The sequence below is a fragment of the Varanus komodoensis genome, unplaced genomic scaffold, assembly GCF_004798865.1.
Source record: "Varanus komodoensis strain SLA01 unplaced genomic scaffold, ASM479886v1 scaffold79, whole genome shotgun sequence".
Lineage (NCBI taxonomy): Eukaryota > Metazoa > Chordata > Lepidosauria > Squamata > Varanidae > Varanus > Varanus komodoensis.
The window spans coordinates 1,010,136-1,038,065 of NW_025336467.1; the positions used below are offsets into that span (position 1 = coordinate 1,010,136).

Sequence of the window (27,930 nt, forward strand, 5' to 3'; positions counted from 1 at the left end):
ATATGGTATTACTGTATTCTGTTATAGTTTATTAAATAGTTTAGTAAACCATTTGATTCAGAATATTTTTTTCTTGTTTTCCTCCTCTAAAAACTAGGTGCATCTTATGGTCAGGTGTGTCTTATAGAGCGAAAAATACGGTACTTAAACTGGGAAGCAGAGGGAAAACAGAGAACAAAGAAAAGGCAGAGGTGCTCCATTCCTACTTTGCTTCCGTCTCCTCCCACAAGGAGATCTGCAATCAAGAGGAAGTACAACTGGAAATGAGAGATGGCAGCCCAAGACGGACAGACAAATGGTCAAGGAAGACCTGGGTGGAAGAAGCACGTTCAAAGCCCGATCACCGCCAGCCCAGAGTCATACAAGAGCTAGCGGAGGGACTCTCAGAACCACTGGCTATTATCTTTGATCACTCCTGGAAAACAGGAGACGCGCCAGACCACTGGGGAAGGGCTCATGTTGTCCCTGTCTTCAAAAAGGGGGAAAAAAAGATGAAGCTGGGAACTACAGACCAGTTAGTCTGACATCAATCCCTGGAAAAATCCTGGAGCAAATTATTAAAATCCATCTGCAAGCATCTTGAAGGAAATGCAGTGATTAATAGAAGCCAGCATGGATTTATGAAAGATAAATCTTGTCAGACTAATTTAATCTCATTCCTTGTCTGGGTAACTCCCCAAATCCCCTTCATGGATCACTGCCTTGCTGTGGCGAAGGGGCTTGTGTAGCTCAATGAAGCTATGAGCTCTGCCATGCAGGGTCACCCAAGATGGACAGGCCGTAGCAGAGAGCTCTGACAAAATGTGATCCACTGGAGAAGGAAATGGCAACCCACTCCAGTAGCTTTGGCATGAATACCCCATGGGCAGTACCAAAAGGCAAAAAGATTTGACGCCAGAAGATGAGCCCCTCAGGTCGGGAGATGTTCAATATGCTACTGGGGAAGAGCAGAGGGCTAGTACTAGTAGCGCCAGAAAGAGTGAAGCGACTGGGTCAAAGCCGAAAGGACACTCAGTTGCAGATGTATCTGGTGGTGAAAGGAGAGCCCGATGCTGCAAAGATCTATTCTCCATAGGAACCTGGAATGTAAGATCCATGAATCAAGGCAAGCTGGATGTGGTCGAACAAGAGATGACAAGACTGAACATCGACATCTTGGGAATCGGCGAACTAAAATGGACAGGAATGGGTTGATTTAATTCAGATGACCATCAGGTATACTACTGTGGGCAAGAATCCCTCAGAAGAAATGGAGTAGCCTTCATAGTCAATAAAGAGTAGGAAAAGCAGTACTGCGATACAATCTCCAAAATGACAGAGTGATCTCAGTTCGAATCCAAGGCAAAACATTCAACATCACAGGAGTCCAAGTCTGTGCCCCAACCACTGGTGCTGAAGAGGCTGAAGCTGACCGGTTCTATGAAGGCCTACAACACCTTCCAGAAATAACACCAAAAAATGATGTCCGTATCAACATGGGGGATTGGAATGCTAAAGCAGGAAGCCAAAAGATAACCAGAATAATGGGGAAGTTTGGCCTTGGAGTACAAAGTGAAGCAGGGCAAAGGCTGGCAGAATTTTGTCAAGAGAAGACGCTGGTCATAGCAACTACCAGAAGTACAAGTTGGGTTTCAAAAAAGCAGAGGAACTAAAGATCAGATGATCTTTACTCTGGATCATGGAGAAAGCTAGGGAGTTGCAGAAAAACATCTACTTCTGTTTCATGGACTATGCTAAAGCCTTTGATTGTGTGGATCACAACCAACTGTGGCAAGTTCTTAAAGAGATGGGAGTACCAGACCATCTTATTTGTCTCTTGAGAAACCTCTACGTGGGTCAGGAAGCAACAGTGAGAACTGGACATGGAATGATTGATTGGGAAAGGAGTTCGGCAAGGCTGTATTTTATCCCCTTTACTATTTAACTTATAAGTAGAGCACATCATGTGAAAGGCCAGGCTAGATGAGTCATAAGTGGGCATTAAGATTGCTGCAAGAAATGTCAACAACCTCAGATGTCCTGAAATTACATGACAATGACACTCTAATGGTAGACATCAAAGAGGAACTAACTAGAGGGTCATGATGTGGGCAGAAGAGGAGAGCACAAATGTCAGCTTGAAATTCAACATAAAGAAAACTAAGATTATGGCATTCGGTCCCATCCTTTCCTGGCAAATATATGGGGAAAAATGGAGGGAGAGACAGGTTTTTGTTTCTTGGGCTCCAAATACCACAGATGGTAATTCCAGCCAAGAAATTAAAAGATGCTTGCTCCTGGGGAGGAGAGCTATGGCAAATCTAGACAGCATACTAAAAAGCAGAGACATCATCCTGCCAACACAAGTGCGTATAGTCCAGGCGATGGTTTTCCCAGTTGCAATGCATGGCTGTGAAAGCTGGACCATAAGGAAGGCTGAGCGCCAAAGGATTGAGGCCTTTGGATTGTGGTGCTGGAGTCCCTTGGACCACAAGGAGACCAAACCGGTCAGTCCTAGAGGAGATCAACCCTGAAGTATTAGTTCCAGATCATGAGAAGCAGTAGTTCCTCTATACTCCTCCCTAGTCAGGCCTCACCTGGAATGCTGTGTCCAGTCCTGGGCACCAAGATTTAAGAAAGATGCAGGTAAATTAGAAAGGGTCCAGCGGAGGGCAACAAAAATGATCCAGGGCTTGGAAATGCTGCCCTGTGAGGAGAGGCTGAGGGAACTGGGCATGTTCAGCCTTGAGAAGGGAAGGCTGAGCGGGGACATGAGATCCCTCTATAAGTCCTTCAAAGGCCAAGGTATCTTCTCATTGATGAAAGAATGTAGGACACAGAATTTTCAAGTCCAGCTGCCACAAGCCAGATTCAGACTGGACATCAGGAAAAGCTTCCTCAAGGTCAGAGCAATAGGCAGTGGGACCAGCTGCCTGGAGAGGTGGGGGCCCTCCCACACTGGAGACATTCAAGGTGAAACTGGGCAGCCACCTGGGCTGGATGGTGTGAGCTGGTGTCCTGCAACAGCAGGGGTTGGACTGGATGGCCTTCCTGGCCCCTTCCAGCTCAGTCATAGAATTCAATGGTTCTGTGATTCTAAGAAAGCCCTGTGAGGAGAGACTGAGAGAACTTGGCACTTGTCCTTCCTGTTCAGCCTTGAGAAGAGAAGACCGACAGGGTACGTGATATCCCTCTATAAATCCTTCAAAGGCTATCACAAAGAGGAAGGCCGAGGTATCTTCTCACTGATAAAAGTCCAGCTGCAGCAAGCCAGATTCAGGCTGGACATCAGGAAAAGCTTCCTCATGGTCAGAGCGATACTGCAGCGGGACCATCTGCCTGGAGAGGTGGGCGCTCCCATACTGGAGCCATTCAAGGTGAAACTGGACAGTCCTCTGCATGGGATGGTGTGCACTGGTGTCCTGCAACAGCAGGGGATGGACCTGATGGCCTTCAGGGCCCCTTCCAATTCCATTATTCTATGATTCTGAGGTAAGTTTGTAACATTCTGAGCACCTGTGGTTGGCCACACCTTTCCTTTCCTTTCTGTCAAAGTCACCCACACTGGGTCAGCAAATTGCATTGCTGAAATTTCTCAGGGGCCTCATTCCAGCTCGAGGTAGAAAGGGCAGGGCCAAAGAAGACCACTAAACTCCCCCAAACACCAGCACGCTTTATGTTAACGCTACTAAGAATTCGTGGAGCAACTCCACAAATGCCAAGAAGCCATGAAATAACGCATAAGGTGGGAGCAGAAGACATTCGCTTTCCCCAGAGGGAAACCGTTGATGCCCAGTCCCGAGACCCCGCACACTGGATTCAAGTCACTTGGAGCCAGTACTTTCATTTTTGCAAAGACTGCCCGAAATCCTTTGCCTTGATTGCACAAGAATGTGCCGCAATTTGCAGGCATCTGAAATACGGTCTTGAGCATTGATCACTATTGCAGAAAAAGTTTCTTGATATATTACAGAATCATTGAAAGATGGCTTTTTGTAGTGTTTGCTTCAGAGCATATTTGTACGTCATTAATACATTGCAAGGGAGAGACATGATGAAATGCAGAACCACAGTGAAGGCTGCAATTATTATTATTATTATTATTATTATTATTATTATTATTATTATTATTATTATTGCTTACTTGAACTGAAGTCTTTCTTGCCATCTGGCACCATTTCTGGACCATGGCCAGTAATTCCTCCATATAAATTTTCCATACACTGCGGCAGTGGGAAGAGAGAGAAGCTGAGAACACCAAGGGCTGTTTTCTTTATACATCCCTCCTTGAATCCCATCTTTTCTGTGGGCACAGCCCTCAGCCCCCATACCCATTTCCCGTGAAATAAAACTATTTTCCCCACTTATTTATCTTGCAAATTGTTCTCAATTTCCCAGCATTCAAATTGGTGCCAGCGGGTGGGCTGAAATTGGCTCTGAATTCAGTGAAGACATTAGGGCTCCCTGGTTTTTAAAAAGCTCAAAATGCATCTATTTAGAGAGTTATATTTGACATTTGCAGCGCTTCCTGGCTGTGTTGGAGCTGCAGCATGTCCAAGGTTTAACCCTTGGCAGTGAAGAAAATCCCTACTGGAGACTGTGGAGAGCTGGTCACCCCAGTGGAGAAGCCAGATGGGGTGGGCAGCTTCCAGCCTGGATGCTAAGCATCACCCAGGAGAACCACTAGAAAAAGGCCATTCTGGATCCCAGCTTTCCACTGTATTGAAAAGGGCACCAGGCTGGGGGAGTTTAATCCAACCAGTACTGGCAGCTATTTATTTATTTAACCCATCCACTACAGACGTCTCAGGACGGAGTACAAAAATGAGAAGAATAAAACCAACAGCACAGCGTCTGACAATTAATATACTAAAACCCCAGTTAAGACCAACTAAACATTAACATAGAGGGAAAATAAAAAGGGGCGTTTGCCTGCTGCCGAAAAGAGTATAGCATCGGTGCCAGGCGAAACTCTCGTTTGCTCTCCACTGCTGCAGCGGGGCGGACTTCCGGCCATGCTGCCCGGAAAAACAGGCTGGTGCTGCACCAGCTCAGCTCACCTGGTTCTGCTCACTGGGAGGGATGGAGAGGAGGGTGTTGCTGTCCACTTCCCCCATGAGGAACTCGGAGACTCTGGGGGAAAACACAAAATTAGGCTTATAAATCTGGGCGTGACCCACGGAAGCCCGAGTGCTCAGAGCTGCATAAAAGGGGCCATAGGCCAGCCCGGGGTATCCGACTGCATCAAGCTGTTCCCAGGGAAATCCTCATTCCACTCTTGGAAGCTTGCCCTAGAATCCCCCTGAAGTTATTAGCTGAGAACAGAACGAGTCTGCCAAGGGGGTCTCCTTGCCCATCTCTAATGAGGGCTTGGGCATTTGGTGGCTGTGGACAGAACTCCAGCAACACACACAGACGGGCCATCAGCTCTCCAGCCTTCCTTTTCCTCCTCATCCCTTTAAACACAACAGGAAAAACCACTGCTCCTTTCTTAAAGCCATGCAGCAAACACACCTGGAAGTGGTTCCCTTTGTTCCAACTCTTCCTCAGGGAAGGAAAAGGCTCCCGTTGCACCTTTCAGAGAAGTTTTTGTAAGGGCACCTGGGAGAACTACTTGAATCAGGCCATCTGAGATCCTGGCATTTCATTGTCTTGAAAAGGGCTTTGTGTGTGTGCGTGTGTGTGTGTGTGTGGGGGGGTGGTATTCCAAGTCTTTCACCCCCACCTGGATAGTTAGAAGATGCTCTTGGTTAACCTTCTTGGCTGGAGGCTAAGGCAAAGCCAGGTGGCTGCATTTTTGGATGCTTTAACTCTGGGTTTGTTGTATCATTGATGGTCTGTTAGGTGGCCTACAAACAGCTGTCTCCCTGCGTCTTTGATGTTCAAGAGCACAGAACAGGGATGGTGTGGAAGCTCTTCCAACCTGAGGGCTGGTTTGAATTTTGCAGGAGCCCTTGGGGTTTCTCCCCAAGTGAGCACAAGAGGCAGGATGAGAACAGAAGGGGTGAGGCCCAAAACCCAGCTTTGGCTGAAAGGTCCCTTTTTGAAATGTCAGCATTTCAGAACAGGGGAAACGCTCAAAACGTGCTGCGCATCAGTGGTCTGGGGACTGCGGGCTGGGAACCATCAGGAGCTGGTCCTAGCCAGCCACCAGAGAGATCTCGCTGAAAGAAGAGAACGGGGCTCTGGAAAACATTCCTCTGCAGCTGAGAATTGGGAGGATCTCATTCCAGTCCAAAGGCAGCTTGGAAAATGCCACCTCAGCTGTCTTGGCTGGCCCCACTAAGGATAGCCTGAGCGTGCACATGGTGGGCGTGTCATGAGTGGAGCCGGATGGAGCCAGGGGTCAGACTAGATGGCCCGGGAGACCCCTTCTGACTTGCTCTCTTTCTGTGTTTCTATAACCCCTCCAGTCATACGCCCTGATCCTCAATTCTCTTCTCAGCCAGATCTTCAGGGAAGGCTGCATCAATCAGATCAGCTGGGAAAAGCGAAGGCTCTTTGGACGGGCTCTGGAGCGGGTCCGTGTGCCCCCTTGCACAGTGCAATGCCCTGGCTTGGCTTCTGGGCCAAGTGGGGGTGAGGCAGGGGGATCAGAGGGCCAGCCATTTGCTTACGTGCTGCTGAAGGACACCGCCATCGTCTCCACGGCCTTTTCGAATTCCCGCTTGTCGGCCTCCTGGTTGGATTCATAATGGAACCCTGCATGGGAAGCGGGAGAGAGAACACTTGGAACTTCCTTGAGCAGTTCCAACCTCAGAAGGGCTGTTCGGGTGTCTCTAGGCATGTTTTCCATGCTCCCCCAGATTAAAGAAAGAAAGAAAGCTCAAGAATTGAATGACAATATTACTTAAGCATGAAACTTAAGGCAAAAAATAAAAAACCAGGAGTGTTTCAAACACAGAGAGGGAATTAGAAACCTTCAACCAGTAGGTTTGGTAAAACAGGAAGAGGGCAAACAACCTGCAAGAGTCTTCCAGAAGACCCCCACCTATTAACAAAAGCACCATTGCAGTCCTTCTGGACACAGCCTCCCAGGGGGTAAGCAGTGCAATTTGCCCCACAAGCAGCTGCAGGATCAGGGCCACACTCGGAGGTGTGCAGGGATCAGGGCTGGCTGTCCTGGAAGGTCTATAATGGGCTTCCTGGTGCTGCTGGGCTCAAGCACAGCACTGCAGGTGATTCCGTTGTGCTTCCACCCCCAGGCTTTCCCTTCAGCCTTGCCAGGCACCTGCTCCTTGTCTTTTCTGACCGCCGTTGCTGGAAAATGATCTCTGATTCTGCCCTGCCTTCTTTTGGCATCTGCCCCTTGCCTGCTCCTGGTTCCAGGTGTTCCTTTGAACCTCTCGTGGCTTCCTGGATACCTGCCCCTTGCTTGTTTCCAACCTCTTTGCCTCTGGTGCTCCTGCATTGTGCAAAGACCTCTCTCCAGCTCCACCATTCCTGGTCCTGGTTTCTACCCTAGTCTCCTTCTGCTGATACCTCAGCTTTGATATTGTGTCTTTCATTAGAAGCTTCCTTCTTACAGCTTTTGTCACTGTTTTCTTTTGATTTGACAACAGGATTCCTGATGAACTGAGCTTTATTTCCGCCTGAATGAGTTCTTGTTCCCTTAATGTTCCCTCCTCTTTCCATTGACTTACAGAAACTCCTATATCACAATAGGAGAGGAAATCCATAATTAAAGCCCTGCACCCCTTCACAAGGAGCAAGAACTGCATAACAATGGGGCAACTAAGAAGCAATCCATCACTAACACCACGGTGGAGTAAGGAATTAAAAGGACAGGAAATACAGACAAGAAGCTTCTAATTCAAGTCGCAGGGGACCTTGGCTGAAGAGCACTGTCAATCAATCAGTCAATAAATCAATCCTTTATTCAGTCATTGATCAGCCAATAAATAAAGCATAAAATGACACTTAATTAAAAATAAGAAATATACAATACGGATACAATTACAGTAATTAAAATAAGAAAGTAAAAGCAATCTAGTAGAACCTAGCAACATTTGAGGTTAATTGTACCACGCACTATACAAACCACTGACCAATATTTGGCTGTAGTCAAGGAGATAAAATCGGATTGATCAGATAAAAGTAATTCAAGGTAAAACGAATTGGGGTAACTGGGATATTTAGGAAGGGGTGGGCATAACAATTCCTGGGGAGCACCTGCACAGAGAGGGGCTATGGATGAGTCTGCATTGAAGAGCTTTTCTGCAACCAACACTTCAGGGGTACTAAAGGATCCCCAGTGCTGGAACAACACAAATGTTGGATCCTCTTTGGCTTGGAGGGGGTTTTCTCACACCTTTCTCTGGTGACCATTTGATAATCATTTATTTACATTACAAAGCAACTGAATAGCTACCCTAATTTTGCAGTGCAGGAAGGAGTTTTGCTTTCTGCAAAGCACAGAACCAAGGAATCCGCTGGTAGATTTAATTGAAGACTTGGGCTACCATGTGGTTAGCACTTCAGGGTACAGGAAGCCAGAAACAGTTGTTTTTTTCTCCTTTTTTAATGTGTGGTGTATCCTCCCTTGCTACAATTCTAAAGCTTCTCTTTATTTACTCTCAAAGAAGGTTTTATAAGACTTCGAACAGTGGACACAGATATGATGCTGATAGATTACAAAACAGGGTTAGTGGGAAACCGCGATGAATATTTAAGATGATAGAGATCTCTAGATGATAGAGAGTGTAGAGATCTCATTTATAGTTTTTTTTTTCTTTTGCATCTTGGTTTTCCTAGGAATCCAAGAGTCAACAGTTGCGATGAATAGATATCTCGGTCGAACATGTAGTCAATTCTAAGTGTATTCCTTCCTTGTCTATGTGATTGTTTTAATTGCATGAAAATTCCCATTATCTGCATTCCTTATCCACCCAATTGAGTATTTTTTGAGCTGACTGCAAAACTCAGATACGTGCAATCCAAAGAATTGCTAGATTCTGATCCAGGAAAAACAGCTTAGGACAGCTCATTAAAAATGCAGATCAAATACCATTCTCCAGTGTTACCCCCTACAGTCTTTGGACATGGAGCAGGGGGAAAGTGGATTCATATAGAGTTGTATATGCCATAGGAGCCAGGAATTCTATACATCTGTCCAGTGATTCCTAAAGGGTCATTTGTCCACCGCATTATCATTTTAAGGCATGCATGCCCAATTTCCCCTAGGAGGAAAACCCTGTTAGCCTGTTGTCCAGGGTTCACAAAACAATGACAGTCCCTGGTGGAATGCACTCACCTTTGACCTTTGATATAAGCGTTCCTGCTGCTGTTAAGGTCTCCAAAGTGTTCAGTAGAGGGTACCTGTTAATGACCTGTCGGAGAATCCGTAAGGTTTCCCCCAGACACTCGTGGGCAAGCTGCCGCCGCGACTCCAGGCCATCTGCAAAACAGAAGATTGGTGCTGCTTTCTCTCTCTCTTTCTCTCATAGCTGCATACTGCCATTCTAGGGCAAGCTTCACCAGCTGAATTTCTGCCTGCCGCACTGCTGCCAAGCACCGGCATCCTGCTGGAGAGGGTTCAAAAAAAGCTAACCATCTTTGATAAGCAGAATCCCCACCTCTCCCCTTTAAAACATCAGCCATAGGCTATTTATGGCTTCCGTCTGCATTTTTCCAGTAGATTTGAATGCCCCCGTTGCACAGCTTGGGAGTTCGCTTCCCTTCCATTCAGCTTCAGCCATTCCACTATCATCCACCTTTTTATCATCGCCGCTATCTAGGAGGCCAGCTGGCCAGCCAACTTTCCCAGCATCAGACAGAGGTCAGCAAGTGTTCACACACCCAGTGATCCCCACCATTCCCTAGCCGCTGGAGTCGCCAACTTTTTTTTATTATTATTAGCCTGTGATCCCACATCTTTAAAGACACTTTGAGCTGTATTTGGAGAAAGGAATTCTCATTTGGTTCATCTGATGCTCCATGAAAGCTGGCAACTTGACTGTTGGCAGGGCTCCAGATCTGACTCGGCTTTGAAGGATCCTTTCTATGGTGCCTGGGCTCAGCACCATCAATAGCTCAGAGTCAAATCTGGAGTGGCTAAGGAGCCCTGTCAACATGGGAACTGCCACGGAGTGCAGATGAGCTTGAAGAGAGCTGTTGAACCTGACCTACTGTTGTGAAAACAACCCATGCCTACTTACCAGGCTGGTAAGTTGGCAACCATTCCTTGACCACATTTATTCTTGACATTATCGTAAGAAAATAAGTCTTTGCCATCCCTAATGAAGTAATGCTTGGCACCTGTGCGGTTTCATATTAGAAACACACTTTGTTCTTGGCACTGTCAGGACTATAGAACATAAATTATAATCACGCCTGTAACTGCATTCAGGATGTCGTTTTTGCTTTGTGTTTTATCAATGTGCATATGAATTTTGGTGACATGAACTGTATGCGTGCAGGGCAGGGGGGATTAATGAAATCTGCACCAAAGGGCAGTCCGGAATTAACTTTAGACATTATTTTTCCTAATAGGCAATCTCAGTTGAAGAATGAAATTCTGAAACAATGCAAGAAATTTTCAGAAATGTAATTTGGCATCAGGAAGACTGGTGTTTTGTACTAGTGGTGAAACAAGATATTTTGTTTCTGCAGTTTCTCTTTCCTCAACAAACTTCCCTAACGTGCTGTACCTGGGGCTGCCCTTAAAGAGAGTCCGGATACTTCAACTGGTTCAAAACAGAACTGACAGATTGCTGTTGGGGGCCGATTGCTATTCTTATATAATGCCGGTCCTCTGTCTGCTTCACTAGCTTCCAGTTGAAGTCTGGGCCCAATTCAAGATGCTGGTTTTGACCTACAAAGCCCTAAACGGCTTGGGACCAGGATACCTGAAGGAACGTCTTTTTCCCCACATGCTCTCCCACCCCGTAAGATCTGCAGCAGAGGCCGTGCTCCGGGAACCCTCCCTGAAGGAGGTTAGGAGAGAGGATACTCGAAGAAGGGCCTTCTCTGTGGTGGCTCCCCGGCTGTGGAATGCACTCCCCAGAATGGTCCGCCTGGCGCCAACATTATATGCCTTTCGGCGCCAGGTCAAGACCTTCTTATTCTTCCGTGCTTTTAACGTTTAATATTTTAAGTTGTATGCATAAGTTTTATGAGCATAAATTTCAGTTGTGGATTCTTTTGTATTCTTTGGGTATATATGTATTTATTGAATTTTGAACTTGTAAGCCATCCAGAGACCCGCAAGGTATTGGACGGGGTAAAAAAAAAAAAACCAAATAAATAAATTAATAGGGTTCTTTGTTGGGGGTGTTTATGAGGATATAATGCAGGTATGAATATATATAGTCCGGTTGAAAAATAAAACAAAGCATGAGGGGGCCAGGTTTTAAAAAGATCTTTTAAAAGGAACCCGTTTTGACCATTAGCTCTCCGATTTCCCTGCTCCCATAAAAGGGAATGGCTCACATTTCCCCACTTTTCCAAGCTGTTAGAGCCTTGGGAAAGTGTGAGGAAACTGAGAAAAGTCTGCTCTTTCTCAAAACCTAGAGGATTAAATTGCAAAAGTGTGATCTGCTGGCCACCTCCTTTTGCTTTGTTTCCTTTGGACAGCTCACCTTTTGACAGCCATCCAGAGAAGGCAAAGGCAGAAACAAAACTCTGACACCTGGATGTCCATGGAAAATACTTGTTGCACTTTGACTGGCGATACCTTCCATTCCAGGGCATTGGCCAGGTGAGGATGCCCAGTTCTGCACAGCTCAACCACCAACCACGCACCCCTTTTAACCTTACGAAGATCCATGCATTAATTAATTTAATGTACAAAGATCCATGCATTAATTAATTTAATGTACGAAGATCCATGCATTAATTAATTCAATGTACAAAGATCCATGCATTAATTAATTTAATGTACGAAGATCCATGCATTAATGTACATTAAGTTAATGTACGAAGATCCATGCATCGCTCTAGCCATCGTTTGCTTGTTTAATTTTATGAACTTGCAAAAAAAAAAAAGACTTTTGTTGCAGTTCGACAGGGTTTTGTTTTGTTTTTTTGAGCTGAGTAGTGGCATAAAAATACTTTAAATCCATAAATACCCCCAGTCAAACTTGTTTGTGAGAAAATGCTGCAGGAGTTGGAGTGTATTTCTTGTTTTGTCCCGTTTTTGCTTCACACTCGCAGGACTGTTTATATTCCCCGTCCTTGCCAAAACTGAGGAAGGAAACGTAAGTCCAGGTGCAGGGGCGTGTGGGTTGTGCTTCAGGCAAGTCAAACCACTCCTGAGATGGTGCTTTGGCGGGCGCACAGAATGGGCCTGCGCCTTGGGAGCAGAACGGTCTCTCTGCTCCAAGCATGCTTTCACCCTTCCCCTTCTACGCCATAAACTTGTGTCACGCCCATGATGGGCCCATTGGTCACGCTGCATGTGCACCGAATGGGTTGTGAGCGTCTGCGGCCCTGTGCACAAGAGCATGAATCATCCCCGGAACAAATTACTGGGGGAGGCAATCAGGGGACGGAATGGGCCAGCAAAGCGATCGGGTGGCCATCTCCCCGGGGGAATCCACCCGAGGTGTGGGAGAGCTACAGCCTGCCTCGACGAACCCAACAGCCATCAAACCAGGATGCCGTTCGAAAGAAAAGTAATACTGCACACGGGCGCAGCCGCGTTTCCCGGCCGAGTTCTCCAGGCTCGTGGTCCCTGGATCCTGAGGACGGCACACACCCAACGGGGCAGGGCGCCCTTGTCTACCGCCGTTCTAAAGCCATCCCAGTTGGTGGCCGTCCCATTTCGTGGTAGCGCCTTCCGTACTTGAACTCTGGACTGCGTGAGGAACTCTGCTCTTTCGTCTGTCTTGATTTCTTTCTGGGCTTCTTCCTGGGATGACCCCAGAGAGTTTGAGCATTTTGAGGGGTTTATGCCTGCTTCTCTATACTATTCATAATTTATTTATTTATTTTCCGGTTTATATCCTGCCTTTTTCCTACAAAGGGCACACGGCAGCTTACATCATTCTCCTCCTCCATCTTATCCCCACAACAACAACAACCCTGTGAGGTAGGCTGGGCTGAGAGTCTGTGACTGGCCCAAAGGCACCCAGGTGGCTCCATGGCCAAGCAGGGACACAAACCCGGATCGCCTGAGTCCCAGTCCCATGCTCTTAACCACGACACCACAGTGGCTCTCCAAAATAATATTTTGCCCCTTTCTGGGACTTTGCCTCCTGGCCCCTCTTTCTAAGCAGTGTTGCAAGCCTCCCTTGCAGAGTTTCTTTATCACAGAGACATCATCTTTCTGCACCGTTTGCAACTGGATATATTGGAAACATGTCCTGTTGTATTCTGAGGCTTTCTACCCTTGGTAAACATGTACTTTCCCATGAGTAAGGAAATAAGCTCTCTTGCTCTGAGAAAACAGGCACTGCAGGACTATTTGGTATGTTCTTGGTTGAACTGATGTGCTGAAATGAAGCAGTGCTTGAAAGTAAGTCCTGTTGATCTGAATAGGGGTTACTCCAGGGAAGTGGGCTTAAGACAGCAACCTAATAGCGATCCTAAACATTTCCATTCAAGGACAGCAACCTAATAGCGATCCTAAACATTTCCATTCAAGGACAGCAACCTAATAGCGATCCTATACATTTCCATTCCAGGACAGCAACCTAATAGCGATCCTAATAGCGACATACAGGGGTGTGAGGGGGTGTCACACGGAGGTGGGCAGAGACCTGTTCTCCCCTGCAGAGGAAGGCAGGATGCGCTCCAACGGAGCAAAGCTCAGGGAACCAAGGTTCCATTTGGATGCCAGGAAGCACTTCCTGACAGTCAGGAACCTGAGGGTGTGGAATGGGCTTCCCCGGGAGGTGGTTGAGGCCCCATTGGTGAGGGCATTCAAGGATAAGCTGGACATGCACATGGTGGGCATGTCGTGAGCAGAGCCGGCTGGTGCCGGAGGTCAGACTAGATGGCCCGGGAGACCCCTTCTGACTCACTCTGTTTTCTATGTTTCTATATATTTCCATTCAAGGAAATGTATAGGATTGTTGAAGGTTTGCGTGGCAAATTACTTATATCTGTTGAAATTTCCTCTTGTATTTACAATGTATGTCCCAGTACTGCAGTTTTAGGAAGAAGAGACTTGTACCTGAAAGGGGACTGGGGATTATGGTCTTGGAGATGGTCAGAAAAGCAAGTTCTGTTAGAGGTAAAGCTGCAGATGTTTTGCAAACAACTTTCTGGCTGGCTGTGGCATTCCAGCCACCTTAATTTTCCAGCATTCATTTGCAAATCTCCAACCTTCCTTCAGAAGCCCAACACAGATGCTGATTTCTAATGTTCTTGTGGAAAGGAAAATTAAGCATTCCACACCTTTGGAAGCTGTGAGCACTTGAAAACTCAATCATTGTTTCTTGTCTGGGGCAATCCTACCAGAAAGCAACTTGATAACCTCTTTCAAACACCCACCTTAAATACAGGGGTGGAGCATCAAACACCCCCTTTGCTGTAGGATCCTCTTTTTTTTATTACTACTTTTTGGAGTGGGGAGTTCATGTGTCCAAAAGATACTTTCCACTTTGCACAGGCCTGCAAAGCTTGTCAGGAACTCCTCTCCACAAGTCTCTTTTTCAAGGCAGCATTTACCATTTCTTTTAGCGCTGCAAACTATATTAATAATCACAATTCTATATTTATACTTTCCAATAACTGTGGACCCCTTTGGATGGTTTGCTGCAACACAATGAAGACAGCAGCAGCAGCAACATGAAAATAGGCATCGTAAGATTCGGAAGATGCATTTGGAAAGCGAATGTGGGACACACATTTCAATACCTTCAATAGCTAGCACAACTGAAAACCACAAAACCTGTTCAGCAGCTGGCAGAACCCCACCTCTCTGCATATGCTTGCAGGGGAATAAACCCCACTTGGCTATGGAAAAGGAAAAACATATTATTAAGGTGGGGTGAAGATGCCTGTCACACCACCCTGCCCCACCGACTGTAAAATGTTTCGTAAAAGAAGAAATAGGCCTGGTGAGTCCCGGCATGCTGCTGAGGCCGGCCAGCTGCTATTCTTGGTGTGTGTGGGGGGGGGGGATTTGCAGGGGACCTTGGGCTTGGGGACACTGGTCCAACCTGTCCAGCGTTAACTGGGGTCTCGCGAACAGGCTTAAGCAGCTCTGCAGGAAGAAATGCAGAATCATCCACGGCACAAGCGCAAGGAGAACGCACCCATGCAGGGCTTATCGGGGCGGGAGCAGCTGGCACAAGCTCTTCGTAAACAGGAAAAGTGCGCGGATGAAAATAGCGACAAGCAGGAAGCAGCGCTGTCCCTTCCCTCTGTGCGCAACCCCTCTGCCTCGCATGGGACTGGGAGCATGGCCCTCTTAAAAGTGCGTGAACCGCAGGGCGAGGTGCTCCTGTGTAGGCCAGCCAGGAGAGGGAGAATTTCCACAGATGCAGATTCTCCGTTCACGTGCTGATGAAGGTGTGAGCTCACCCCAAAAATCCTTCCACTCTGGTGCCAAGAGATCGCCTTAGCCAAGTCTTGGCCACAACTCCACCATCTGTAAAATGGGTATAATATTGACCTCCCTGAAAGGACTGTTGCAAGGATGACAAAGAGGAACTTAAGGTGTTATATCAACAGATTGTTATTGGGGTTTTGCCAGTTAAAGGCCTGTGGGTGCCTAGCTCAACTAGGAGGGACCCCATATCTTCCTATCTGACCCTTCCCCCTGGATTTTCACATTCTGAATCCCCCGGTCTTGATTCTGAAGCAGAAGCAGAGCTTTTAGCATCTCCTATCAGGCATGACCATCCTTCAATGTCCAGATTTTACTCAGCGCATTTGATGCAAGCAGTGACGACATCTTTCGGCGTCTCCGATTCATCCGCACCGCCTTCTCCCCACCCAATTCCTAATCGATGCACAGCACACAAAATCGCCATGAGAACATCTGCCTGCACGATTGCATCTGCATCGCTGGCCTTCCTGGGCGGGGTCTGGCCATGTGCAAGAGTGCCGTTTGCACAGCAAAGCATGACACAACACAGACCAGACAGACGTGCCAAACGGCTTTTTTTTTTGGCAGCGTTTTACCCATGCATGCGGGTAACAAGGGAGGGGTGCGTGCGAGAGGGAGCGCTGCGTAGGCACTGAAAGCTGCGGCACACCAAGGCCTGCCGAAGGCCGGGGCCATGTGCCGGCTCGCCAGCGTTCGGGGCACTCACCTTCCTGGAGCACCACGTCCTTCAGTTTCTCCAGGCACTCGGCGAAGTAGCCCACTTCGGCCAGCAGCTGGGGGATGTCCTCCGGCTCAATCAGACCTCCCTCGCTCCCCTCGCCGGGGCTGCTTGCGGCGTGGGGCTTGTGGCCCTTGGCGAGGCCTCGCGGGATCACCGGCGACAGGGGGAATCCCGCTGCGCTGGCGTGGCGGCTCAGGCTGGTGGGCCGCTTCAGCGTGCCCGTTGGGGCGGACGTGGACGCCTCTGCCAGCCCGGACAGGTACGACTCCTGGCCCTCTCGCCGGGGCAGCTCCTGCGAGACAAGCAGCTGTTTTCAAATTCAATTTAATGTAATTAAGACATTTCTATGCCGTCCTTCGCAGCAACTGGTCGCAACGGGGGCTACGGGGGTGTTGAATCCCAAGCCAGAAGGACACTCTTCATCCTCAGGAGGGGAAGCCTGGCAGAGCGTGGAAACAGGTGGCTCCATTCACGTGAAGCGACATGAAGTACGAAGCTGGTTGGCTGTAGAACATTTCGGGGTCCCAGCTCTGGCCTGGGCAGTGCTCTGAGGTCAGAGAAGGGACCCCGAATTCAGAGCATCGCCTCCCCCCACTGTGGCTGGCATGGTGCTTTCCATGGCCACCTGGGAGGGCAGGTGGGAAAGGCCTGCTGGGTAAAATGACTCCGGTAACTGCTTACAACATGGGTCCTCAAACTACGGCCTGGGGGCCGGATCCGGCCCGTACCACCTTTCCGGCCCATGCCCCGCACCAGCAGCTTTCAACTGCCCCCCCTGGTGGAAAAGTTTGAGGACCCCTGGCTTACAAGGTAGATTTTTTTTAAATTTATTTTTCGATTTATATCCTGCCTTTTTCCTACAAAGGGCTCAAATAAAGAATAAGCATAGAGACCCTCTTCTCCCACCCTGGATAAGACGCTGTCACCCCCCAGAGGGTTGGAGACATCCCACTGGCTTGTGGGGGGAAGGGAAGGGGAGCTTTCTGTGGGCGTAATAATTGATTCACTGGGGGTGGGGGGTCTTTCCCCACAGCCCTCCATAACCTGGAAGACCCCCTCGTAAGCCTTTCCCGCAGGCAGCTCCCAGGTTGAAAGATGCTCTGTGAAATTGGAATCCAGTAACATTTAACCTTTAAGCATTGTAAAAACAGGTAAAGAACTGGCAAGCGCTCCAGAAGGGTCTTCCATGAATAAAGATTGCAAAGTTTTTGCAAAAAGTAAAGGAAAGCCAAGCAGTTCAGCTCCCTGTAGCCTGTAACCTGGGGAAAGAATTGCTCAGGTAACTAGTGCTGGACAAGAATTCCAGGATTCTACCCTAAATGCCTTTTCCCTCTGTGTACCAGCAAGCCGCGAGAGATGAACAAGCTGCCGTGAAGGAAATTGTGCCGTTAAGACCATGATTGCTCAAGCTCATTGCAGTGCATGAAGAACAGACAGCGGCACTTCCGCAATTCTTGGGTGCCATCTTCGAGACCACAGCCCTGCCTCCCCCCCACCCCACAGGATTATGGGGTTGTGAAGGGCTGGGCACCCAACATTGCTGTGTCTCATGACCCACCGATCTCACTAGCATGGCTTCACATCAGGGCCGTCTGAACAGCGTGATGGGCCCCGGGCAAAGCAGTGTCCTGGGGCCCCTGCGACAACTACAACTGCTGTTAATTTCGGAAGGTTTTGTATTTATAAATTGGCAAATGCAGATGTTATCTCTCTGATCTCTGAGAGATTGATCTCTTGGCTCTTCGGAATATGGCTGAGCCTCACAGGTTACTCTGCAGAGACCTCTGACTGTGGAGCCCCAGTCGGTTGCCCTGAGGTTCCCCACTCCCGGGCTCGATGGCCCAGGGCCGTCTTAACAACATTATGGGCCCTGGGCAAAGCAGTGTCCCGGGGCCCCTACGACAACTACAACTGCTGTTAATTTTGGAAGATTTCCCATTTCCCAAGGGTTAACAGACACAGATTCGTATGGGGCCCACCGGCAAGTGCCCACCAGGCCCATGCAATAAGACGGCTCTGCTTCACGTGTCCATACAACCTCAAAGAAAAGCACACTGCCTAGAGCCTAAAGAGAACAATGTGGATGCCTGGCAAGCCTCTTTGTGGAGGGCATTCCATAAGCAGGGGCCACAACCGAGAAGAACATGCCTTGTGTAGTCACCCGGTTTACTTCCTTCAGTAGGCGAACCCAAAGGAGAACCTTCTGGATATGACCTCAAAATTCCAGATCTCCCTACAGGAGATGACCCTTTAGATCAGCTTCCCCCAAACCCACACCCTCCAGATGCCTGGACATCCCATGCTGGCCACTCACATTGCTTGTGTCCTTACATGCGATCATTTCCAACTTATGGTGGCCCCATGAATGAATTGCACCACAAAAAGTCCTATTATTTCTAAATTCCAGAAATAATGGAGACATCATATTTAGTCTTCCTTTTCTTCTTCTGCCTTTGACTTTCCCTAGCAAGATTGTCTTCTTCAGGATGTCCTACCTTCTCAAGATGTGTACAAGGTAGGACAGCCTCGGTTTTCTCATTTTTGTTTCCAAAGAAAACTCTGGCTTGATTTGATCTAGGGCCGACATGTTCATCTTGTTGGGTTAACGTATTCACAAAGTTCTCCTCCAGCATCACACTTTGAATGCATCCATTTCTTTTGTGTCTGTTTTCTCCACCGTCCCACCCACGCCAAGTAATGGGGAGTTCAGCCACAGGGAAGATCTTGGCCAGTGAAAATTTCTTGAGGCTCTTTTCTAGTTCCTTCCTTGCTAAATATGCAATTGATTTTCAAAAGTGTTCTTAACAGATCCATAATTACTTTTTAAAAGTTAAGTACATTCAAACCATTTAGAGGACCAAGCATTTGTCTGTCTTTTTGCCTAACAGACAAGGTAAGTTCTTTAATTATAAATCATCCCTCTTCTCTCTTTCACACGGCGGAAATTATTTCTGAGTAAACAAGAGAGGACCGCATGATTAAATCACTGAACCACGCTTGCTAACTGTGAAAATGCCTTCTTGCTTCAGGTTGCTGAAGTAAGAGCAAAATGGTGCTAAAATAAGACTTCTGAAGTAAGTAAAACAGGCTACGTAATGCAATTAATCATGAAAAGAGTAGTTGGCAACTGAGCTGGCATACATGGAACATAAAATCAGCAACAACATTTTCATTACAACTAGTTCCATACCTTACTGATCTCTCAATAATCACCTTATCATCTGCAATGATGATGATGATGATTTATATTCCACATTTTTTCTTCAATGAGCTCAAGGCAGCTCCCATGATTCTCCTCCTGCACATAATCTTATCCCCACACAACAACCCTGTGAGGTAGGCTAGTCTGAGAGTCTGTGACTGGCCCCAAGCCACCCAGTTGGCTCCATGGCCGAGCAGGGTCTAGGTCTGGTTAATTAATTTCTTCCATTAACTGAGATCTCATTCCAACAACTAGCAACAGGGACCTGACTGGGGAAGGATGACTGAGGGAAACCGTTCTGTAAAGCTAAGAAACACTCATATCCAGAAAGCGTGTTCTGTGAAAGTTGATCTTTCAAAAAAAAAAATCCAACTGTGATGCCTTTCTTCATTATCATTTTTGTCACCCGTTTCATTCCTATACTGCCCAATAGCCAAAATTCTCGTGGCAGTTTAAAAAAACCTTAAAAGGCATTATTATTATATATATATATATAACACACACACATATACTTTACAGAGAATAGAACCACCTGAAACACACTTCTGTAAGAAGATAACACACACACACACACACACACACACACACATCTGTTGTCTTCACAGCTGTTTCATTTTTGGCCTGAAACAATGTAAGCGTTTTAGCTGATTTGCAAGTTAGAATATAGCATATTTCTGTCAATGGCTCAGTGGTATATTTTTTAATGCTTAAAACCTCCTTGAGTCCCAATATTTAGGCAAAACCTAAATATGACACATTTCATTGACCTCATTTAAAACCTGCTTAAATGTATCAAACGTAGAGTTGAGGAAGGTGCTGAAAAGATGAGTGTTTTGGGAAAAGGTGGGCCGGGGGTGTGTGGAATACTTCCAGAATTGGAGGGGCCCCCACCAAGAAGGCGTTGATGCTGTCGCCTTCTGAGCTTTCCTTGGAGAAAGTGCAAGGGTGATAAATAGTTGGAAGAAGCTATTTTGTCCATGAGCCTGTAGCGCAAGTCAGAACTGATACCTTGGATTGGGCTCAGAAACTACTGGCAAGCTGGCTGGAATTAGGGTTATATTTTGGACTGCCTTGCCCCCATTATCAGCTGGAAGATGCCTAGTTCGGGACAGCAAGGTGACTTCCTCTGTTCCCTGAAAGGAAGAAGGCTCCAAAACAAACCCGTTTGAGCTGCTCCTGTTTCCCAGAGAGCAGAAATAGACTTTGGCTATCTTGTCATCAGGGTTGTTTTGGTCTCCTGCTTTTTTCTTGGCTGCCGACTCCCTCACCAAACTGAATGTGAGCCTGGCCTTTGCAACTTCTTTCAGTGCTGAGACAATAGGGGGGTTCCATAATGTTGGGAGAGTTCAGATAAATCCTGGCAGAAAAACGTTGTTTATGTGCCTTTGTGTTATGAAATGCCTGCACCCCTTTCTCAGGAAGCACCCCAATTCCAAGCCAGGTTACCGTTTGGCATGTGCTGTTACTTTAAGAAGAGGGACCTCATGGCTTCCCCAAGGCGCTGCCAGGGCTCTTGTTTTGCTAGTCAGTAAGAACTGGTCAGGTTAACAGCATCGCAGTCACCCTCATCCGCATGCCAAGGCCCAGCACAGCCCCTGTGCCTCAGTGGTCGGTGTGTTAATCTCCTGCAATCAAATGCCATTGTGTTGAGCCCTCCTGCAGGCCTCTCCCCTTCTTCTGACTCCCTTCACCCTATTTTGTCATCAAATGCCCAGCTGCTGGGCCCATGTGACTCAGAATCTATAAACACTCTGTGTATGCTCTGAAAGCTTATAGTTGGTGGCAGAGAGCACTACGGGGGTGCGTGCTGTCGTAAGTCGCTGCAGGGGGCCTGGGTGACCTCGCCAATACAAACGCTGGGGTTCAAGGTGATTCAGTCTTCCTGCGGATCCTGGTGATTCATCCTCGCCATTAGTAAGAGGCCCTGACAATAGCCTCTGGGCATAAACAGAACACCAAGCTGCCTTTATTCTGACCACTGGCCGTCCAATCTGGGGCTGCCCACTTTGACTGGCAATTGTTCCTTTTTAAAACCTCCCCAGCACTGCCCCCAAAGCCCCTGGTAACTGGGGGCCTCAGGTTTGCCTTCCCACAGAACCGTGCGCCCTGCCCTTTCAAAAGAACCACATCACCTATGCACCTTTTCAGTAATCCCTGCAAGACCATGTCAGTTTAAGTCTGCAGAAGACTGTTTTTTATTTTTGTTTCTTAGTTCATCTAGCAATGCCTGGCTTTCCCCCTTTTTAACTGGGCCGACCCATACAATTTTAGAGATATGCTAATATTCACACTAACACTCAATGACGACAACAACAACCCTGTAAAGCAGGACAGCCTTCCCTCAGAGACAGCCCTCTTCCACCATGCCAGGCAATCCCTCCTTCGAACCCACGGCTCCGATTCTCCAGGAGCTTCTCAAATCTTTCCCAGCTCCCCCGCTGCCCTGCACTGTTTAAATGGCGAAGGCAGGAATCGAACCTGGAACCTTTGCCCATGCAAAGCACCAGCTGGACCTCTGAGGTGGGCTAAGTCAACATGTCGCACTCAGCATCAGCCTCACTGACTGGGCTTCCTGCTCGTTTTCGCCAAAGCGTTTAGCGTGTGCCAGGCGTAATACCTTAAGCCACACCGTGGCTCTGCAGGAGACGGAATCAAGAACATGTCCCCCAGCTTTCGCAACCTTTCTCCGCAGTCCGGTGCCATACGGGCTGTAGTTGCTTCGACCACTCATGTGCTCGCAGAATATTCAGGACACCACAGCGTGGAGAAGGGTCCACTCAACGCCTTCACGCTGCCCCCAAAGAGGCAACACCGATATTGTAAAAGCCAACAAAATGCCCGGAGTCTTGAAGGCAGCTCTCAAGAGCTTAGTCCTGCAAAGTCAGAGGACTCAAAACAAGGCAGAGACACCAAAAGTCACCGCCCAGCACTGAAAGGGTGGGAAGAGAAAGCCACAAACACTGTCAGCTTCCTCTTCTGGGGCAAAGAGACACTCTTTTTAAAGCTTGGTGAAGTGGAGCTCCTGGCCAGACTGAAAACCCAAGCTTGGTTGCTTGATTGCCTGTGCTTTGTTTCAAATGGAGAGATGGATCGGGGATGCATTGATGTGTGTGACTTAAAAGAGCAGTTTTGCAGGAGAATACTCATGTTTTAATGCATACCTGCAGCATGGAAGAGGCATTCTCCCTGGAGTCCACCATCTTAGATGAGGCATTCCAGCCTGTATATACTATCCTGGAAGATGCATGCTTTCTAACAGGCACCCTCTTGGAAGAGGCACGTACTTTGGTGCATCCGGGAGACTCAACCAAAGACAGCTGCCCATAAATACATAATTAAGGGGGAACTTGCTTGATTCATCAGGGTGCCTTATTAAAATCTCTCTGGAAGTTCTTCAGTGAGCTTTCCTGAAAAATTCACTGTACATTCTTAAGCACCCAATTAATCAAAAGCATCCAGAGGGGTAACTATATTTAGGATAACTACAGCAGTAGATACAGGATTGCGGGTGGCACTCTGCCTTGCCTTACCTTTCTGCCCCAGTCCTAAAATATACACTCAAAGATTTAATTTGCATTTCATAGCATGAGGAAGAAACATGTCATTGTTTAAGCATTTATTCAGAACAGGAGCCTTCTAGCTGCCCCGCACAATGACAACTTTGCTACAGCTTGCTTCCTGTGGAAGCCACAGTTAGTAAAACTGAGAGGTACAATTCTGGTGCGGAACGGAACACAGTTCAGATAAAAAGAGGCTGTTCCACGCCTTCTAACACAGCTATTACACGGGAGATTGGTCATCAAGAGTCCACGTGGAGACTGGTTTCATGATTCCCACATAGCTGCCCCTTCAAACTGCCCCCCTGGCTTCTTGGAGGGCTGTTCTTGGCTGCCTCGCATTTTTAAAAAATTGGACATGAAGTTTGGAGACATTTTTTAACTGCTGGTGTGATCTTCTACTGTGAAAATGGGCTTGGGGGAGGATCTTTGCCCCCTTGTAGCAAGATCCTCTTGTCTTTGTTTTTCTCCTTCCCTTTAGTTCATGGTGTGTGGGGGTCACATTTCCACTGTGTCCCCAGTCTCTTAGGGCTCAGAAAAATGCACTCTTTTTTCAAGGGAAAGGCCCTTTAAAACGGGAGTTTTGAGTGGGAACTGGGCATTTTGGACCAGGGCAAACCTCGACCTATGCCCTAGTCCACAGTCACCCTCTCAGCCCCCTCCCCACTTTGGAAAAGAACTCAGAGCTTTGACAACTAGTCTTGAAAAAAAGATGGGTGTACTAGTACACATCCTAGTGCCTTGGGCCAAAGCGCAAATTGTGCACGTAAACAGGCATTAAAATAGGTAAGATGAAGTTTTTGTGGCCCAAGGGGGTGAAAATCCCCCCCCCCCAGTCTCATCAGCAAAAGATCCTGTATATTTTTCCCCGGAGAGCTGAGTTTTAGGGGCAAACAAAGAGGGGCAGCCAACACCTGGGGGATGAATTCGGAGCCCCAGGATGGATGCTCTTGGCACCCTCCTGACCCTTGTCCCATCTGTCTGGCACCGTCGTTACTGGTTTTTCGGCGCCAGGTAAAGACCTTTTTATTTAAACATCATTTTAATTGTTAAAATATATGATCTGGCCAGGGCAACTTCTTCTTCCTTCTCTTTTCTCCTCCTATATTCTTTATTTACTTATTTTATACTGTTAATTTTAATTTTATATTATTGTATCTCAGTATATTTTTTGTATTTTTGTATTTAGTGGTAATTTATTATGTTCTATTGTATTTCAATGTATTTTATTGTGTTGTAAGCCGCCCCGAGGCTTCAGCAAGGGGCGGCATAGAAATGTAATAATCATAATCATAATCATAATCATCATAATCATAATCATCTGAGTCCTCAAATTGCCACGGTCATTCTGTTGCAAAAGATCCTGGTTGTGCACCTGCATTATATCAACGCACACAATTATTTGCACCATTTCAGAATCAGTCCCAAAGGGATTTTGTGCATGTTTTGCATGGCTTTTTTGGAATGAGGGGCAGGTACAAGCAGCTTCTCCTTGGTGCTGCCGGGCACTTTGAAGGGCTGTCAAACATGGAGGGCAAAAGCTGGCTCTTGAGTTGGCTCACACAGCATCCCTTCCCCACACAGAATTTTTAAATGGGGAAAAAGCTGCAGTGGGTCAGAAAACACTTGTGTCAGTGGGTGGAAAGCCAAGGCTTTCGTTTCTCTAAAATTTCTTGTTCCTGCAATACCTGTAGATGGAGGGGACCGACCACCCACGGTGACACAATCAATTGCCAGGCTTACGGTGGTGGGTTTGTCAAAAGACAAAGTGAATGCACCCACTGTAGCAATTTATTGAGGGTAGATACGTTTGTCCATTGCAAAAAACACAAGTTTATCTTGGGACAAGACTATCAAATTCATTCTGGGACAGACAGTGTCTAGGCAAGCCTAGAACAGAAATGGTGCTAAACAGCTTCTTCTGTATTGATACAGATGTAAGGCATGGTTGCTGGTTCTTTATAAAAGCTCAGCAAGTCATTTTTAATGCCACACAAAAGAAATGCTGAGGAAACCTTCATCACATGGGGAAAACGTGGATTTAGATCCGACAATCACTGCCTCCAAACCCTTAAATACTAATCAGCAAATGACTATTTCCACTGGATACACCGCAGCAAAAATCAGTGAGGTTCTGATTAAATAGGTACACCTTCTGCCTTTAATAAAATTATATGGTGGTAAGAAAATGGATATGAAGACTTCTTTGCTAACTAATCTCATAAGACCAGAACCTCAAGGTTCTCGTGGAACTGAATGGAGGGACGTGCGCGCAAACGAAAGGACACCTTCACCAGGTTCAGAGTTCAGCGCTGTAGCTCAGAGACGCAAGGGCACTCACATCCGTCAAATTTGAGGCTAGACCAGGACAGCAATCAGCTGCCGGCATCCGTGTGGATACTCAGTTAGCATGCCAGTAGCTGGGTCCCGATCGCTCCGGGGGAACAGGATCAGGCCCACATTTGGGAATTTGGTAGAACATGCCACCTGCCACCTGCAGTGAGCAGAGGAAATGAGAGCGGAACTTCTGCACATGCACAGGTAATCTGCAGCAGCCAATGAAGGAAAGGAAACGGCTCGGCAAAGCTGACCGGCGGATGCTCCGTGCCGCTGGCATGGGCTCTGCAGACTAGCTGGGCACTACGGCACAACAGGGGTGTATTTGCCTCAAGCAACTATGCCACCCTCAAATAAAGGGCTGCTAGACCTGACGGCGTTCTATTTCCTGTGGGTTCAGAGGCAGAATATGCTTGAGGACTAGCTGCTGTGGAAAAGCAGAGGCTAGATTAAATAAATAAGCCTTTGGTCTCATTCGCAGGAGCTCTTAATGCCCCCATCCTCTCCCCAATGCTCAGGCTTGTGGATTGGAGTGCCCCCGATGCAGAAACCCTCCTTCAGCCGCAACTGAGTCCAGTCAAGTCCCCACTCAGCCAAAAAGACTCATGGCATGACTTTGGGCCAGTCATGCCCTCTCAGTCTAGTCTTCCTCACAGGGTTGTTGTTGTGGGAATAAAACAGAGGGGAGAAAGACCACGTAAAGTGCCTTGAAAGTCAGACCACCAAGACAATTTAAAAAAATATTATACAAGGCACACGGAACCTTGTTTAGCTGCCCGGGTCAGGGTGCACAAAACAGAAGAAAAAGTTTGGAAGGCCAGGAGGTGTGGCAGCGAATGGTGTGACGGTCACAAACTGAGCACGCATGACAGCCGTCTGCTACTTCCTTTTCCCCAGCAGCACACGCTGCCCCACGCGCCGAGATGCGAGGTCGACAGCAAGAGGGTACGTGGTGGAGAACGGAAGGCGGTTTGATTTCAGCCAGGCTGTTTTTCTCCTTCGCTGCTTCTGAGCTCTCTGATGCAAAAGCTTTTGCTCGCCCTCTCGGAAGGGCGCAGAAACTGTTGATTTTGGAGCAAGCAGAGCAAAACTCTGCAGGGTTCCACCACCAGAACTGAAATTTCTCCCAGAACACTTTCGGTTCACTGAAAAACACTGGTCTGAAACAGAGGCTTCTTGTCGGATCATCTTGGTTGGGTTTCTGCTTTTTTTTAGGGAAAATTTGGTGCGGTGGTGGCCTGATTGGACGTGCCTCAGAAGCAAGTGCAGGAGAGGAAATAGAAAGTACAAAGCTTCTTTTTGGCCCTTTCCCAATGTCTTCTTGGGAGAAAACTTTCAGTTCTTGTCCTTTGTCATTCTGCAACAGTTGAGTTTCTGCCCCAGGATTTTGGGAGGAGTGAGTGAAGCCAACCTCATGCCCCTAGCGCATCTGCATGAACACCCATGTGCCACGCCACCTTTCTCCAGCCTGGTTGGGGAGGGTGGGCATTGCAGCCCAGCACAAGGTATGCAGGTTGAGCAAAGCTTGTGCAATTGCCTTGCAAGAGGGACAAACTGGGCCATAAATACAAGGCAGCATTAAATGCCAAGGTTTCTTGGTCGCACCCTGTTTGGCACGTGTTTCCCCCAATTAGAGGGAAGGGGCAAGCTATCCAGCAATCAGATGCGACTAGAAGCTCCAGCAATGTGTAAAAATGAGGCTGTTAAAGGACACGCTTATACCGTGATCTTGCTTATAGCAGCATAGGTGCTTCAGGAAGGCACTTTCTCATCTTTGCAAAAGCAGAGGATATGCCAGTACTCACCAAAGAGCTTGAGGGGACTGGACTCCCTCCTCTGCACTTCTTGGAGATGGAGGGCGTCTTTATTAGTTCTCGCTTTTTTCTGGAAAACATGGTTCCCCACCAGAAGGCAGCTTCTAGTCCTCAGTGATGTGCAACTGGTTGGAGGTCTTCAAGAGGCGTCCCTTCCCAACCATCCACCAGACGGCTCCTTGAACTGCCTTTCTCAAGTTGCCTGGTCACGACGCACTTGATGAGAGAACGCGCTGAAATTTTGACTCTCGTAACCGTCTGCACATCTGCTGGGCGTAAAGACACTCTTGCTCACTTGTTTCCTGACTTGCTTTCTGAGAGAGACAGCCCTACCGCTGAAATACTACGCAGGAAAAGACTAATGATTGTGCGCCTGTGTACAACAGCAGGAAGCTGCAGCTTGCTAAATCCCTCCTTGTTATTATCTGAAGGCCAAATTCGGCTTATCTTTCTGTTCTTAACATGCAAGATTTCTGCAGTTGTCATGAAAGAATTATTCCTTTTTGAACATTTTCTGGTTGCATTTGGTGGCAGTAAGTTCCACATATTCATTTTACACTGTAAGAAAAAAAATGCACTTTTCTTACTCTCTCCTTCTCTTTTTACAAATCAGCTTCATGGGATGATAAAAAATTCACTGTTACAAGACAGGAGAAAGATAGGAAAAACATTCCACCCACTCTTTCCAACATGTTTATTATTTAATCTACTTCATTCATGTCCATTCCTGAGTGTCTCTTTGTACAACTAAAGAGATTCTAGAACAGGGATGCAGAAATAAGATACAAAGCAACAATCAAAATAGAAATGCAAATCAATTA

General features: G+C 47.3%; 1 protein-coding gene across 3 annotated transcripts in view; it reads right to left on the bottom strand.

The window, feature by feature from the left end:
• The window catches only part of ARHGAP45 (Rho GTPase activating protein 45), a 48,989-nt gene extending 21,536 nt beyond the window's left edge, over positions 1-27,453 (bottom strand). Inside the window, exons 1-6 of one of the 3 annotated variants that reach the window (XM_044453413.1) lie at positions 27,101-27,453; positions 16,185-16,491; positions 9,233-9,376; positions 6,597-6,681; positions 5,040-5,112; positions 4,124-4,202 (exon numbers count right to left, since the gene is read on the bottom strand). In XM_044453413.1, the coding sequence (XP_044309348.1) occupies positions 4,124-4,202; positions 5,040-5,112; positions 6,597-6,681; positions 9,233-9,376; positions 16,185-16,491; positions 27,101-27,190 (778 nt within the window). In that variant the 5' untranslated portion in view covers positions 27,191-27,453. Of the gene's footprint in view, positions 1-4,123; positions 4,203-5,039; positions 5,113-6,596; positions 6,682-9,232; positions 9,377-16,184; positions 16,492-22,018; positions 22,286-27,100 lie in introns of those variants that run through there. The other 2 variants (XM_044453414.1, XM_044453412.1) reach the window with 2 other exon arrangements.
• Between the last annotated feature and the right edge of the window lie 477 nt (positions 27,454-27,930).